This window comes from Borostomias antarcticus (genome assembly GCF_949987555.1).
Source record: "Borostomias antarcticus genome assembly, chromosome: 7".
In the NCBI taxonomy this organism is placed as follows: Eukaryota; Metazoa; Chordata; class Actinopteri; order Stomiiformes; family Stomiidae; genus Borostomias; species Borostomias antarcticus.
In genome coordinates, this window is record NC_140240.1 from 1,985,388 (window position 1) to 2,002,846 (window position 17,459).

The 17,459-nt window shown below is 45.7% G+C and overlaps 1 protein-coding gene across 4 annotated transcripts; it reads left to right on the forward strand.

Moving 5' to 3' along the window:
* Positions 1-8: 8 nt before the first annotated feature.
* On the forward strand, positions 9-16,044 carry LOC311310993 (arginine-glutamic acid dipeptide repeats protein-like). Of its 4 annotated transcripts, none has more exons than XM_084440599.1 (17): positions 9-163; positions 4,161-4,209; positions 4,407-4,531; positions 4,988-5,087; positions 5,612-5,710; positions 5,845-5,925; positions 6,655-6,808; positions 7,086-7,178; positions 7,259-7,455; positions 7,870-8,028; positions 8,620-8,730; positions 9,310-10,460; positions 10,572-10,776; positions 11,304-12,006; positions 12,131-12,328; positions 14,408-14,585; positions 14,971-16,044. In XM_084440599.1, the coding sequence occupies exons 1-17, from the start codon at positions 138-140 to the stop codon at positions 15,002-15,004; spliced, it is 3,663 nt and encodes a 1,220-aa protein (XP_084296725.1). In that variant the 5' UTR covers positions 9-137; the 3' UTR covers positions 15,005-16,044. The 4 variants fall into 4 exon arrangements, with proteins under 4 accessions (XP_084296725.1, XP_084296727.1, XP_084296728.1 ...); XM_084440601.1 differs by having other exon boundaries at positions 12,140-12,328; XM_084440602.1 differs by having other exon boundaries at positions 12,191-12,328.
* Positions 16,045-17,459: the final 1,415 nt, after the last annotated feature.

Sequence of the window (17,459 nt, forward strand, 5' to 3'; positions counted from 1 at the left end):
AGGGCACAGCTTAGCGGCAGGGGAAAGAATCCACTACCATAGCCTCCATTTTGAGGAGTATGAAATAGGGGAATCGCATAGTTTGTATCGACCGCTGCACAGTGACAACATTAAGGCACATCATAAAACCCGCCGACATGGACGACCTGTTCAGTCCGCGAAGGTATTTAAGTAGCTCTATCTTGCATAGTGTTACATTTGAGCACAGTGTTTACTTTGCAATCATGATGAAATACTTAGAATTTCAATGGTCACGGAGTTCTCGTCTGGCTCGGTCCTGGCTGGCTAGACCGTGAATAGCTCGCTGGCTAACGTGACTGCAGGTCTACGGGACACATTTTGTATATGTACATTTGCATAACTGTAACAGGCGGTGCATTGGGGACTAAATGTTGTCTAATGTGTCAGCTGTCACCGATTAATTGTATTTTCTGATGATGTGCACCTTTCTCTTAGGGCTGGCTTTGCTATGTAGGTTATGTCAACACTCCATTTTGCGATTAACGTGAGCTGAGCTACACATTGACGACTGCAAGACACGTAAACAACCACTTAGGTTGCTTATTAATCTTACGTTAAGTATCATAATTGTGAATCTTGGCAACAACAAAAAAATACTGTCACATGCTGTGTAGTTGATGTTTATGGAAACGAAGCCGAGGTGTGTGTAATGTGACTGATACTCCTCGGAAGGGCCTGCGTTTCGTTTATGCAATGTTGGAGCGTAGTAGGTGTGTTTCTATTGGCTGTCTTTGATGGGAAGGTGGGACTTGAGTAAATCACGGGCCAATAAGATTATACTCTGTAGGGCATTACATGTGCTGGGTTGACATTAAAGTATTCACCCCATAGTCTAGCAGGAGGGCCGCTCATATTTGGAGGTAGCCCTTCTCGACTTAGAACAAAACACAATGTTTTTTTATAGTCCATATATGTCCCATTAATGAAATGGATTGTTTTGGACTTTATTCTGGGAAGAACTTATTTTTTTGGACTATTCTTTAGACCAGGGGTACTCAAATACAAATCCCCCCCCCCCCCCCACAATAATCCAAAAGTCCGTCTTTTAAGAAAACAATTATAATACAATACAATAATACAATTATAAGGCAATATCTGTGAAATAATACTATGAAACGTATAATTTGCTCAGAGACAGCAAATCAAGACCTCCGGACTTTGAGGATGGATGCGTTAGACCTACCCCAATCTCTGAAAAAGATCCAAATTAGGCCAGTCCAAATAGGGTAATGATGAGAAAAAAGCCCAAAACTTGAGCATGCTCACTCTTATCTTCATCAGATTTGCTGAGGTATGTACCAGGCGTTTGCCCTACATCACCAAAGAGTCAGAATGTTATTTACCTATACTGAAATATAATACTGTAAACATAGCTTTAGTTTAGGTGTAAATTGTACTTGTGTGGCGATAGGAAAAGAGGACTTCTCTCATTTATCAGAAAAACATACATTGCTGTCAAATATATGGTTACTCAACTGCCTAGGGTGTTATTGAACAATAGGCAGTGGTTGTATGGAGATATCTAGGACAGTTTTACTGCAATTTAGATTTCTTTAGACATACCCCTCCTCTGAAACATCCAAATGAGGAGATTCGAGTTGAGAATGCTCCCTCTCATCATATTTGGGGAGGTAAAGACCAGGTGGCTCTACTACATCACCAAACAGTCAGAATGTGAATAACCTTGTGACCTACATCACGTTGTGATGCACCTGGACACATCATGAGTGATGTTACCTGGGATCAAGTGTTTTGGGTCTTTCAACAATCACCCTCACCCAGGTGACCCTGCCAGGGTTGATCCATTTTTATCCCCGATTCACACCTCCCAACAAACGGAGGAGAAATCTGGTCTGGAATGTTGGTCGGTACCGATGTTCGGCCCAGATGATCTTGTAATGTGAGGGGTTTACAGATCCAATCTTAAACCTCCCGATCGGCTCACAGACCCATCGGGGCCGCCCTGATAATATCAAACATGTTTGATATTTAAGATTATTACGTCAATACTTTACAAGCGAGGGAGGGGTTCGTAGCTCCCTCAGGCATGATAATATCCTGTAGTGTGTGATGAGCTGTTATTTTCAAATCCTGTAGTCTGTGCATGTTTGAGATTCCAGAGAAGGACATCTGTTAAGATTCTCCTTGGGTGCGTGATGCAACCCGATTTCCAAATCGGTTAGGATTTTAAATATCCTGTAATGTGAACCCGGTATTAGGGTGTTTTCACATATTGCCTAGTTCTCTTTAAAAGAACCAAACTCGGTCTTCCTTCATTTATACCTGATTATATCCCATTTCATCCAACTTGGGAGCCAAAAGAGTGGTGAGGTCTGATGTAACTCAATAACGCTTAGAAGTTAACATTTCTGCCATTGTGGGGTTTAGTAGAAAATTCCCATGGGAAAAATGAATGGCATTTGCGAAAAATGCCGAAAATAGTCTGTGTTTAACAGAGACTACATTTTGTTCTACAAGTTAAAATACATTGTTGAAGATGAGTTTTGTGAATGTTGAAGCCCTTCTGCTTCTGATGTCTTGAGTTTGGCGCATTCACACATGCATGAAAATTCACATAAAACTGCTAAACAGACCAAGAGTGAAAACACCCTAAGATTTTTGAGATAAATCGAGAGGGATTCCTTTCCAAAAACCGCAACAGACTCTGCTACAGCAATTGTATTGATTATTATAATTTGTTGTTGGGTTGCTTGGAGCTTGGAGGCGTGGCCACACCTGGTTCAAAGTGTGTGCGTGCTGAGAACCAATCAGCAACACAGGACATTCCTCTATGGCCTTATGGGTACCCAAACTCACAAACTGTGGCTGCGTTCCGAATCGCGTGCTTCCATACTATATAGTATGCCATAAATGTATGTAGTATGTCAAAACATAGTATGCCACATGCAGTATGGCAAAAAATACCAGGATGTTCTACATATCCGGTCATATTTTGCAGTATGTAAGCAAGCACACTTTTCTGGCTATTCTGATACCCACAATCCTGTGCTCAGCGGAAATTATGTCACATGTGAAAGTCGCCAGAGGCATTTTGATGAATCCCAGCTGTAGACTAATGCCGCTTCATGGACAGTGACGGATGTGGTCAAATTTCATTAAAAAGTAGAAGTATGCGATTCGGAACGCAGCCTGTGAGATTGAAGTTGGCTGGATTTAGATAGGCAGTTTTCCCTTGTTGCTAGCTCATAGCGCAGAAGTTACGTAGCTTTAAAGCTCAATGAGATAACTTTTTTATCGTACAATATTCACCTTTACCTTTATTAGTTTATGAATTGGCCTTAGCAAGACCCCAAAAATCATTTTCGGGACATGAGTCTGCATGAGACACTGTGAATTTATTATTTTAGAATTTTTTTGTACTGGCTAGTCCACTAGCGGGAAATGTTGTGGTGGAAACGGAAGTGATGCATTTTGCTTTGAAGACCAGTATTTACCTGCATTGAAGTCATCCTTCCAGAAAGTCCATTGAAGTAGCTACAATCTCCCAATCCAGTCTGCTCTACGCCTTGTTATATATTTTTTCCCATCATTACAGCGAGTGAGTGGGGGATTGTGGGAAGTGTGGTTCTTAAAACGTAGTGCTGATTTTATCACAACGAGAGGGGCCGCCAAAGTGCCGAGTTATCTCATGTAGCCTTAAATGACACGTGTGACACACCGTACCTGTGAAAAACAAGTGTGAAACACCGTACCTGTGTTTTACAGGTAGGCTACTCATACGTTTTCTCCCCTAATGGTTTTTCTTACCTCTTTGCACTCACATAGCAAGTGATTGCAGCTCTGCACTGTACTTTTCTAAGCGACAAGAAGCAAAAAAAACTTTTGAAGACATCCCGTGTTTACATATTTGTAATTCCAAACTCAGAGTTGGGAGTAGCTAGCCCCGAGGAGCACATGGATACAGGATCTTCATACTATCAGCAAAATGTTTGTCTTGTGGTGTCTCCCCCTGACTCATACATTTCTTAAATTGTTACAAGGAGTTTCTAGTTTCACAAATGATAGCCTACTACTTCTTGTCTTCCTTCTTTGTTGAGAGGAGGTGGTCTACTTGAAATGCCTGTGTACTTTGATTGAGATCTTATTGAGAATAATAGAAACAATCTCCTTATTTGCAGGAGCCTGAACAGCACACAGGGGGAGATCAGAGTGGGACCAAGTCACCAGGTCAGTGTGCCGGTAAAACCTCACCATTAAGGTAGAATTGGCAGGTGTTAAAACTGTATCATAACTGTAAAATAATTCCCATAATTCCCCAGAAATGTTTTTTTCATATCTTCATAATGCCATATTCTGTGTCAGAAACCAATTATGTTCTCTGTTATCTGCTCTGGTGTTTACATCGTATGTTTGACGTCACACAGGCAAAGCTTCCGGAGCTGCAGCCACGCCCAGTGCCTGGCATACAGACACTGACAGAGAATGAAGAGCTGGTGTGGATGCCAGGAGTCAATGACTGTGACCTGCTCATGTACCTCAGAGCTGCTAGGTTAGTGTGCTCATGTACCTCAGAGCTGCTAGGTTAGTGTGCTCATGTACCTCAGAGCTGCTAGGTTAGTGTGCTCATACACCTCAGATCTTCTAGATTGTGTGCTCATGTACCTCAGAGCTGCTAGGTTAGTGTGCTCATGTACCTCAGATCTTCAAGATTAAGTGTGCTCATGTACCTCAGATCTGCTGCAATAGGTTAGTGTGTTCAGATCTGCCAGATCTGCCATGAGTTATGTAGCTGCTGCATTAGGTTAGTGTGCTCATGTACCTCAGAGCTGCTAGGTTAGTGTGCTCATGTACCTCAGAGTCGCTAGGCTAGTGTGCTCATTGGGTTGTGTACCATTCTCCCACACTGTAGCCTAGCCTCCATTTTGTTCTCGCGTCCATGTTTTGAGTGCATTTCATCCTCAGCCATCTTAATGTTTTGATCTGAAAGTGTCTCTTCTGGTTGAAGGAGCATGGCAGCATTTGCAGGGATGTGTGATGGTGGATCCACTGAGGACGGGTGTCTAGCAGCCTCACGTGACGACACCACACTCAACGCGCTAAACATGGTGAGCAGGGACACTCGCTGCATGCGGTTATTCAACACATATCTAAAGCTATATGTGGAGTCACAGAGGCATCTCTCTCTCTCTTCTCTCTTCTCTCTCTCTCTCACTCTCGCTCTCGCTCTCTCTCTTGCTCTCTCACTCTCTCTCTCTCTCTCCCTCCCTCTCCCTCTCCCTCTCCCTCTCCCTCTCCCTCTCCCTCTCCCTCTCCCTCTCCCTCTCCCTCTCCCTCTCCCTCTCTCTCTCTCCCTCCCTCCCTCCATCCCTCCCTCTCTCTCTCTCTCTCTCTCTCTCTCTCTCTCCCTCTCCCTCTCTCTCTCTCCCTCTCTCTCTCTCCTTCTCTCTCTCTCTCTCTCTCTCTCTCTCCCTCTCTCTCTCTCTCTCTCTCTCCCTCCCTCCCTCCCTCTCTCTCTCTCTCTCTCTCTCTCTCTCCCTCCCTCCCTCCCTCCATCTCTCTCTCTCTCTCCCTCCCTCCCTCCCTCCCTCCATCCCTCTCTCTCTCTCTCTCTCTCTCTCTCTAACCCTAGTTACATGCCAGCCATTATGATGCGGCCAAAGCTCTTCAGCGTCTGGTGAAGAAACCTGTCCCTAAGCTTATTGAGAAATGCTGGTCAGAAGATGACATGGTAAGACACCCACAGTTGAACCAGTCTCACCACTTCAGGTCTCAAAAACTGCTACCAAGGAATGTGAAGTTAGGGTGTGAGCCAGTTGTGTTGATTACGTTTGCTTTTTCTTCCTGTGCAAATCTCTACAACAGAAACGCTTCATCAAAGGCCTGAGACAGTATGGTAAGAACTTCTTCCGGATCCGCAAAGAACTGCTGCCCAGCAAGAAAACGGTAATAAGTTTGTTTGTTTGTTGTTATTATTTTACACTTGGATCAGAATATGCGTCATGATGACTGTCCATTGTTGTCCCTCACCCGATGGATGTTGACCCGTTTATGTTGTGTTGTGCATTTGTTCGTCTGCCACATGTACCAGAGCCCACCAGCTGGGGGTGCTCGCCACAATTCATCTTTCCTATTGCCAAGTACATTTTGCTTTGTACATAAGACAACTATGCTCAGTGACTTAGTAAAAGTATAAATGGTAAATGGACTGCACTTATATAGCGCTTTTCCACCTTAGCGGCACTCAAAGCGCTTTACAATAGCCTCTCATTCACCCATTCACACACCAATGGCGGTAGCTGCCATGCAAGGTGCTAACCTGCTCATTGGGAGCAATTTGGGGTTAGGTGTCTTGCTCAAGGACACTTCGACATGTGGACAGTGGGAGCTGGGATTTGAACCACTGACCCTTCGATCACTGAACGACCCGCTCTATAGTCTATTCTACTCAGGAGAATACTACTTTCTAAATCCACAGAATTCAGAGCTTGTGGTGTTTAGTAGCTCTCTTGGTGCTTGTGTAAAATGTTAATCTAAATGTTTGGATTCTCATAGGTAAGTATCGAGGTTAGGTGCATTGTGGGTACAGTTATCACTAATTACAGTCGTTATATTCACAACATGCATCGTGGAAGGGAGACAACATGTTTACTGTTGTGTCTGGCTTGTTTTCAGGGCGAGTTAATCACATTCTACTACCACTGGAAGAAAACCCCGGAGGCTGCAGGGACACGGCCATACAGGCAGCACCGTAGACAGCCATCCTCCCGCAAGGCTAAGACCCGCTCTGCTGCCACACCTGTGAACGCCCCTTCCAGATCCCAATCAAGTGAGTGATTATTGGGGCTATAGTCCCTCCAGTTACGCCCGATCTCATCCATAGAATATTCTTGGTTCTCTGTGGTGCTTGATTGATTGATTTTTATTTATTTTTAAGACAGGGACAAGGTACAGTAGACATTTACCCTATAGAATAGGGAGAGATGCACTGTACAAGGTTATAGCTAGACAGCTAATTTCCACCCGCAGTCCCTGGGCTTCATGTATGTTGGGCTGAGGCAGGTGTGACGCTGCTCTGAATCCGAGTTGATCTCTCCGGTCTGTAGTGGAGCAGAGCTCAGCCAGTGAGGACGACGTGGACAGTGAGGACAGTGAACAGGACATGAAAGGCTACACCTGTGGCCACTGTGCCACCATAAGTAAGTACAACCCCTCCCGTTCATCGACTCGACCTCTAACCTCTGACCTCTGAGGAAGTAAGCAAATCCATATTCCTCAGCTTCGAAGGACTGGCACCACGGCGGCAGGGACAACATCCTCCTGTGCACAACCTGCCGCAACTACTACAACAAGCATGGCCGCCTGCCGCCGGCCCAGAAACCCGCAGACCCACCGTTCATGTTCAAACCGGTCAAAGAGGAAGAGGAGAGCCACAGCGGGAAGCACGGCATGAGGACGCGGCGCAGCAGAGCACCTGTAAGGCTGAGATACTGTATATCCCCCCCCCCACACACCATCACTCTCACTGTATCAGTTACATACTGTACTCACTACTCCAGACGCTTACCCCTTTTAACCCTGAAAGTACAGTGACAACATTTTGAATATTAATTGGATTTTCCCTATAATACTAGAAAGCAAAGTTTCTCAGCTTTCAGCAAGGTTTGGAGTGAGGAATTTTTTAGATTTGTTTGATTTAAAAAAAAAAAATTTTTTTTAATATTGTTAGATATTTTTAAAATGTTGCCGGTGACGTGGTCGTTTTAAAAGGGTTAAACCACCACCACTTTCACTGTATCAGTTATATACTGACTCCTTCTTGTGCCTGGGCACCCTTCGTCTTGTGTTGTCAGCTGTGAAAACGTAACCCCAAACTGTGTCTGTCTCTAGCTGTCCTCTCTAAGAAGTGGCCACAAGAGGCTGACCGGCTCTCCCACCAGTGAGGACCAGAACTCCAGTTGCCAGCGGTCTCCAAGTGGACCGACCTCCAGCGCCTCCCGGACCCCTGGTGCTGACAATAAGGCTGACTCCACCAAGAAGCCCAACAAGGTGCATATATATTTTTTTTAATTTTTAATTTTTTGTGTGTCTGGTATGTTGATAAAATGCAACTATAATTCTGTTATGATGTCAATATCATTTTAATACTATAGCACCATTCATACAAATCAATGTAGCACATAGTGCTTTACATAAAGAGATGGATACAAATTTAAATCATGTGAACACAATGAGAAGAACAGATTTAAAATAAACAATAGAATGTAATTTAAAATTTAAATTAATGTAATTAATGGTCAAATTATTAACCAGGGTTTTTCCTGCATAGAGGATTTTTCGGCGCCCCCCAAAGAGATTTTAGCCAGAGCCAAAGGAAAATCACTAGTGCCAAAATGCTAAAAATTGAGAATAAAAATAGCAATTCAAATAATCAACAAACGGGTTTGGTAGCTTGTTTCAAGTGCAGCCCATCCCTCTTTCTTGCATTGTCCATGGTTTGGATTACTAGTAATCGAGGTCAGCAAAGATCAAAAAAATTATTATTATTTTTTAAAGTGTGCGCATCACCCCCCAAAGACCCATTATGAGCCAGGAAAACCCCTGATAACTACTTGACTACTTAAACTATGTCGACCCCAGAAGGTGAAGGAAGAGACATCGTTACCAAAGACACCCAAACGTGCAAGAGAGGGTGCAGACCAGGAAGTAGAGGAGCCAGAGAAAGCCACACCTAAAAGACCCAAAACACAGGTGAGTGTCACTACGACGTCGTCATAGAAATTGTAGTTTTCACCACCTCACCACCTCCCTCAACCTTTCACATAGCTGTGCTACAACAGGATGACCTCTCCAGGAGGTCGAGAGACCTAGACGTTGTCTGCTCCAGAATAACCATCCTTTGTCCCATTGTCCCTGCAAGAATTACCGCCTTTTCTCATGTCACGTGTCTGTATTCTCGACCACTGTTGACGACGCCTGCCATTTAATATGACGTGTACAATGGGTTAGCCAATCACATCCCTGGAAGCGCCATACCTGTGTCTTGCTTGAATATAAGGCCGCGCAAGACCAGACTGCGGCACTTCTGCTGGATACCACTCATGTGCGTTTCCTCTGAAGTCCTTGCGCTCGTATGTTTTCTCAATAAACCAGACTTAACCTGTTTGAGCGAATCTTGGCAAATCCTTTTTGACTAGATCAGTTAAAAATCTACAACGTCCTTAGGAATGAATGTCGCCTAAGGATGTACACCACAGTCATGTGGTATCTTTGGCGTCGCGTTATGACTTCTGCATAGCTGAGTGGGGCTGATGTGTCGTCCCCCCGCAGGAGCAGCAGGAGTCACGGTCCGACGGAGAAGCCGAGGGGGAGGCGGAGGAGGAGAGCTCGGACAGCCGCAGCGCCAACGACGACGGGAGCAGCGACGCCAAAGATATCGACCAGGACAACCGTAGCTCCTCCCCCAGCATCCCCAGCCCTCGCCAGGGCAACGAGAGTGACTCCGACTCCTCTGCCCAACAGGCCGCCCACCAGGCAGAGTCACAGACCCCTGCTCCTGCTGCTCCTCCGCCTGAGATGTCGGCCCCGCCCCCGCAGGCGCCCCCCCTCGCCACCTCCCAGCCCCCCCAGAGCACCTCCCCTCCCCAGCCCGCTCCGGGCCCTCCCTCTCCAGAGCCCCCACAGCCTCAGCCTGCCTCTGTTCAGCCAATCACAGGCTACCAGACAGGCCCACACACAGGCAGACCTCAACCCCCCTCTCACCCTCTCTCAGGCCCTTCACCCCTCCCTCCCCCACTGGGACAAGCCTTCCCCCTCTCGCCCGCATTTCAGGGTCTACCTCCCGCTGGCTCTCAGCCCACTCCGCCTCTGCCCCCTCCCGGCCCCCCATCCCAGCGCCCGCCTCACTTCTCCAGGGACCCCCAGTTCTCTCAGCCCCCCACCTCCGGGCATCAGATCAAACCTCCTCCGACCACGCCCATCCCACCGTCACACAAGCAGCCGCTGCACCTCTCCGCTCCCCCCTTCCCTCAGATGCCCTCCAACCTCCCCCCTCCTCCGGCCCTGAAGCCCCTCAACGCTCTGCCCAACCAGCACCCTCCAGGGGCCCCTCCACCCCCCCTCCAGCTCATGCCCCAGTCTCTGCCCATGCAGCCTCTGCCCCCCCAGCCTCCGGTCCTCACCCAGCTGCAGAGCCTCCCCGGCAGAGGCTGCCACGCCTCCCTGCCCCCCGCTGGCTCCTCACACCCTCTCCCATCAGCGACTCCCTCCACCATGGGCCCCGTCCCCGGACTCCAGTCCTCCTTCCCTTCAGTTCCTCTGCGGCCCTCGCCTAACGCCCCCGTGGCAGGGTCACACATCCAGATTAAAGAGGAGCCATTGGATGAGTCGGAGGAAGGTGAGAGCCCACCCCCTCCACCCAGGAGCCCCTCACCGGAACCGACTGTCACCGACATCGCCAGCCACGCCAGCCAATCAGCACGGTACAATCACATTTCTCTCAATCGCATTTCTCTCAGTCCCTACATCAACAGATCGTGTCAACGTGCTGTAGGTACAGTATATTATACCTTTGTTATTGTTACTCCTCTCAGGTTTATCAAACACTTGGACCGAGGCTACAATTCGTGCTCCAGGACGGACCTGTTCTTCACTCCGCTCGCCGCCTCCAAGCTGGCCAAGAAGAGAGAAGAGGCGGTGGAGAAATCCAGGAGAGAGGCGGAGCTCAACGCTCGACAGGAACGGGAGCGGGAAAAGGACAGGGAAAGGGAGAGAGAGAGGGAGGCGGACAAAAATGCTGTGAGTATGCTCCACAGTTTACATTTAAGCAATAAACCACTCGAGGCCGTGTGTTATAGTGATTTTATAACAGCTAGGGGGCGTTGTTAGGCATGCCGCGAAGTGGCGTGCCTAACAACGCCCCCTAGCTGTTATAAAATCACTATAATACACGGCCTCTAGTGGTTTATTGCTTTTATACAACGGTTACTACAGCTATTAGTGTAAAATAAACACACAGAAATGTAAAATATTAACATTTATTCAAAACGAAGCATCATTCCCTCAATTCCGCCAAGCAAAATAGTTCCCCTAACAAAAGGGTTGCCAAGCAACAACAACTACAATGCATTGGATCAAATGGGAGACGCATACTGAAAATGGAATGATATGCGGTCCCAGGTGTGTGTTACAAAGTATTTTAACACGGCTTCCAGCCAATCAGAATCAAGAACCAGAACTAACCGTTGTATAATTGTGCATTTTACCTCAGACATGGTTTCCATCATATGAACCAGCAGCTCTGTTTTACTTCCTCCTCCGTCTAGAGAGCATCCAGCTCCTCCCACGACAGTCGCATGAGCGAGCCCCCGATGTCTGCCCAGGGCCACATGCGCTCCTCATTCGAGCAGCCCCCCACCACCGTAGCCGCCGTGCCCCCCTACATTGGGCCCGACACGCCCGCTCTGCGCACCCTCAGCGAGTACGCCCGCCCTCACGTCATGTCCCCCAACAACCGCAACCACCCGTTCTTCGTGTCGCTGAGCCCGGGCGACCCCCTGCTGGCGTACCACATGCCCGGCCTGTACAGCGCCGAGCCCAGCCTGCGCGAGCGCGAGCTCCGGAACCTCCGGGAGAGGGAGCTCCGAGAGAGGATGAAACCCGGGTTCGAGGTCAAGCCCCCCGAGATGGAAACCCTCCATCCTTCGGCCAACCCCATGGAGCACTTTGCCCGACACGGAGCCCTAGCGCTTCCCCACATAGCGGGGCCGCCGCACCCCTTTGCCGCCTTCCATCCTGGGCTGAACCACCTGGAGAGAGAGAGGCTGGCCCTGGCCGGGCAGCAGCTGCGCCCGGAGCTGAGCTACGCCGAGCGGCTGACCGCGGAAAGGCTTCACGCCGAGAGGATGGCCTCCGTCGCCAACGACCCGGCCGCCAGGCTGCAGATGCTCAGCGTTACACCGCACCATCACCAGCACTCGCACATCCACTCTCACCTGCACCTGCACCAACAGGACCCACTCAACCAAGGTGATCTATCAGATCAACCAGCATATTCCAGTTGTCTCGTACATCCAAACGTTCAAGAAATTCAAGCGATATACAACGTGACATAAGATATGTGCATTCCCCTAACTTTTTTTGTTTGTCTTAGTTACTGTAGGCTTCTACACCAACCCCTGCCCCCTACTGCGACTGTGTGTGTCTCCTTCAGGTGCAGGCCCTCACCCCCTGGATCCTCTGGCCACGGGGCCCCGTCTGGCCAGGTTCCCCTTCCCAAACGGACCCATGCCCAACCCCCTGCTCAATGACCTGCCCCACGATCATGACATGCTGCGCCACCCTTTGTTTGGTGAGTCATAACTTCCAAGTTCAACTTTATTATCAAAATACAATGAAGTCTTGTGCTCTGACTCTATTGTTCTTAACACAAGGGACACATGATAACGTTACATATTATACAACAATGAGCGGTGTATATGATGGCATCCGCTGTTCAGCAACCTGACTGCCTATGGAAGGAAAGTGTTACTGAGACGGGTAGCAAGAGAGCAGAGCATGAGCGGGGTGGCTGCTCTCAATCTACTGTAGAATCAATCAATCAATCAAAGCTTTATTTGTATAGCGCATTTCATACCCAGAGGCAACACAATGCGCTTTACAGAGAACAAGGGAGGTGGTCATACGACCCACTCTCTACATATTCCAGAGGGAAGCAAAAAAACAGTAATCACCCGGGGGCCAGATAAGTGAGCTGTAAAAATTCTTAGAATAAGTCTGTAACGTAATAAAATGTGAAGAAGGTGAAAGGGGTTCACAGCAGACCTTCTGGCTTGACTGTTTAAAATGTTTAGGAGGTTATACAGGCCCAATATGGTATAAAACATTTTAAATGAACAGGCAGCTACATAAGATCAATAGTATGGCATATTTGCAATTTTGCATATTATTAAACAAACAGCCTGTATTTTAGTTCAGAGAAATCAACATATCAACACCAGAGACCACGTTGGATGTGATTCTCATCAATCCAGTCGAACGGTTAATGCCAGTTCGTCAGACTTAACCTAAATGAAACTTTCCCATCGTCTTTCAAAGTACTCCCAAACTACAGTTTATGACCAGACAGCTGCGTGACTCAATACTGCTGCAGAACTCAAGATTCAAGAGATTAAAGATTCATTTTATTTGTCACATGTAATGTACTGTGTACAGTCACAGTTAAATGTTGCTGCCGGCTCCAAGATTATGCTTCCAGATAAACTTTAATACTCAATTTCCAAATTACATCTCGTTCTCTCTCTCTCTCGGATCCTTCTCTCGACTCTTGGTGTGACTTAACAACTCACAGTGGGTGCGTTTTGAGTTGTTAGGTTTAGTCCAGTTAAGATTGATGTGTGCGAGGTGACGTGGCGCTAATTATTTTTATAGTTTGTACTACTAGTATTTCCTAGCCGGCTAGCAAAAGCTGCACCATTATATTCGTTTAGGCAACTATCTGTGCCCATCCCTTAGAGCAAGTGAGATCATCTACAGATCTATTAGAACACTGTAATCACATGCACCGCAAGTCACAGCCACTGTAGTCCTCTTCCAGTTTGTCCCTATATTTATTGTCTTCGTTTGGCTTTGATGGCACTCTGTAGGTCATACTCTGATTTTTTTGTAGCATTCCTTCTCCCTCGATTTAAAAGCAGTGGTGTGCTTCTAGAGCATCAGGTGAATGTCAGTGTCAATCCAGGCCTTCTGGTTGGGATTGGAGCGAGTAGATCAATACTGGGATACGATTATCCACACAGAATCTAACATAGCCAGATTTAGCATACTCATCCAAACTTGAGGCCGAATCCTTAAAGATTGACCAGTCTGTTGACTCAGAACATCTGGATTCATGTTTTGTAGTCCAGCGCTGTACTGACCTCACAGTGGGTTATCTGCACTTCACTTTCTGCTTGTAGGCGGGAAGCAATAGCACAGGTGGTCAGATTTCGTGCTCGTGGGATAGACCTGTAAACTACCTTGGTCGAGACTCGTATTGCCTCTGGTTAGGCAGTTGACATGTTGGTAAAAAATTTGGTAGAACACACAACAGTCCTTCATGTCCCTTTGGGAGCTGATTCGGCATTAAAGTTCGTCCAGCTTGTTGTCGAGGGACTGGGCGTTGACCAGTATTATGTTGGGAATAGGGGGGCCGAATAGGACGCCGTCATAGCCTCGACAGGACGCCACCTCGTTTACCTCGCCTCCGGCAGCTCTGTCTGCAGCCATTACTCCAATGTGGTACCTGTTTGTTGTAAGCAATCTCGTTCGGTCCAGCTGTTGTGAACATCTTCAAACAGGAACAAATGCGCATGCTCATCATCAGTCTGAATTAAGGCTGGCTTGTGTTTCTGAGTGTATGTGAGGATGTGTTGCTGTGCTGCTGGTTCAGGGGCTGCGTATCCCAGAGAGCTGCAGGGCCCCATGCCCCAGATGTCTGCTGCCCACCAGCTCCAGGCCATGCACGCCCAGTCAGCGGAGCTGCAGAGGATGGCCATGGAGCAGCAGTGGCTGCATGGACATCACCACCTCCACGGAGGCCCAATGCCGGGACAGGAGGATTACTACAGGCAAGGACATCAATCAATCAATCAATCAATCAATCAATCAATCAAAGCTTTATTTGTATAGCGCATTTCATACCCACATCACTCTGCTCAAACACTAGTTAATAACATAATATGTATGGTTGTCTAAGGACATCATTCTGCTGTATAATAATAAACACGACCTTAATAACATAAGGTCGTCTTTATTATTTAAAAAAAAAATTACCTCGTTGTGTACACTAGGCAGAATCACTTACTCTGGACTGCTATGTTTAGAGGAAGCACAGGACAGGACACACAACTAAAATGTTATGTTTATAGCATAGTAGTATAACATTGTCATCTACAAGAGAAAAAAACACAAAACAGAGGATCATAATATTGACAAGTGCCTTCCTTTTCACAGCCGTTTGAAGAAAGAAGGTGACAAGCCATCATGAGACAGCGTATGGTATGAGTCATGAGAATGCCGAACAGACAAATGACTGTGTACTTTTGACATTATGACAGAATTAATCTTAGTGAACAAATATTTTTTATTGTTTTAATATATTTCCAAAAAATGAATCTTTTGTGGATCTGTATGTTTGTTTCTTGTTCAGCACTTAAAGGGATGGTTAACTCCAAGTCATTGTTTGGCAGACAGATAAATACTTATGGAGTGGCATAGTGCTTTGTCTTCCATGGCATTTTTTAAAACCAGAAAATAGTACCAGTCTTTTCCATTGTGGGATTAGTGGGAGTATAGGCCTGCTAACTCACAGTGCATATGGAACAAAACACAACAGACTTGACTTGGCTTACTATACAATATATGAGTAAAATCATCAGTCAAACCTTGATTTTTAGGTTAACTATCTCTTTGGTTTCTAAGCAATCTAACTGGGCTCCTTGTACAGAATGGCATTTAACTTGATGTTTGGATGATTAACTGTAATAACCTTGCATGACTGTTTCCCTTCAGTTCCTATCAAACTAGAGTAACGAGTTGCATTGTTTATTTGTGTTTAGAGAAAAAAGATAGTAGAGATCAATCTTATTCTAAATATTTGTCTAAATCCTAAAGTTTTATATGACAAGATATCTTTTCACAATTTAACCGAAGCTCTGACTCATGCATTTTTGAGATTGTAAATAATATATGTTCAATATTCTATATTATTAACTATGATTGATATTAATATTAGGTGTGATTTCTTGACTTTCAAGCTGGCACAGTAAAGTTAAATTATTAAGCTATATATCAATATAGCATTATAAGGTGAGAAATTGTAAATTGGAGTATCACTTTTGTCACCCCTGACAGAAAAAGGTGTCTAGAACAGTGAATCCAGATAGTACTATAATTGGTTTCCATAGACAGAAAAGAAAGATGTTTAAAAGTTGGCGTCCCAATGGAAAAACCCTGTTTGAATATTTATGTGAAATAATATGAAACAATACTGTATGCATTGTGTATTTATTTGAATAAATACTTCTGCAATCACATTCAACTCTCTCTTACTGTTTTACTGATATGCTGTGGTTCCAGTAGGGGGCGCCACTCACTCACACTCACAATAGTCTTATTCATCTGGATGCTTCTGAGCTGTCCTGTTAGCTGGGGGTAGTTCCTATGTGTAACATTTGAGCCATTCTCTGCATTTCTCAGACATAATTCAACTCTGATGCTGTTTTGTTTTCTCATCCCAACAGTCATGCCAGGTACAGTAGGATAATTGACACACGTATATATTACACTCGTAGAGACTATGGAAAGGAAAGGACATGGTTTTATTGCTCAATGAGCACAAATAGTATTTTAAATTAAATATTGTGTTATATTTAACTCCATGCATCGTTCAGACTTATTTTACATTAATGCCATCATTTCTAACATGGGTGTTGCTAAAGTAGCCTACATTATTTCACAATAAGTGGCAGTTATGTCCTTCAGAGCCAACATCGCATGCTAAATTCACTCAACCTACCACGTACAGTAGCTTAGTAAATCAGTCACAATACTGTACATGTCTGTTTGGTGTATTACACTTGCCCCATTTGTACATAGGTTCCATAGGGCAGACACAAATGAGGCTAGTTTTCACCAAATGCAGCTGAATGGCATGTGACAAGGTAAATACTTGCTGATTCTTTTCTCAAAACATCTACATAAACCAACCTGACATTTCTTCAAAAACTTGCGTTTTTCAGACTGACAGACCATATACTGTCCACAAATAGATCCCATTTGCTTGGCACTATCAAAAATAGAAACTCTTATTAACTTCACAACTCTATACAATTACAGCAGTCATCAATCATGCTGATTTGAATACACAGATTATTTTTCAGTTTTGTATTGTAGTGGCTGGGTGCTCGGTTGATCTGGGATGTTTGGGCTCAAAACAGACTCTCGTCACACATCAGATTGAATTCACCGATAGCCTACCACAGGGTTCTCAAAGTAGGAGCCAGCACAACCACACAACCTTGTTAAAATGAGGACGAGTGATACAACAGAATAGAATAAAAGAACTTACATTTATTTCAATCGCAGCGAAAGGGACAGTTAAACAGACACGCACAAAGAGTATCTGGATAAGCGCACTCCCCTTTGTCGGGAGAGGATATTTATACTGGCTAAGAATGCTAGGCTTGTTCCACACCTCGTGACTACATATCTGAATACCTGATTGGTTGAAACTACTGTCTATCATGTTGGTCATATGCGCTCATTCCTGTCTAGCCGGGATAGATAAGGATGTTCGGTTAATACATTTTTGCTGCAACAGGGACAGGCTTTCCATTGTTAGTTGGCCTTGGCCGTCAACATTATCTGCTACTAACAGAGATAATAACACTTTTCCTGCATACTGCATTCTGGAAAACTACAGAAGTGCACAGCAGTATGAA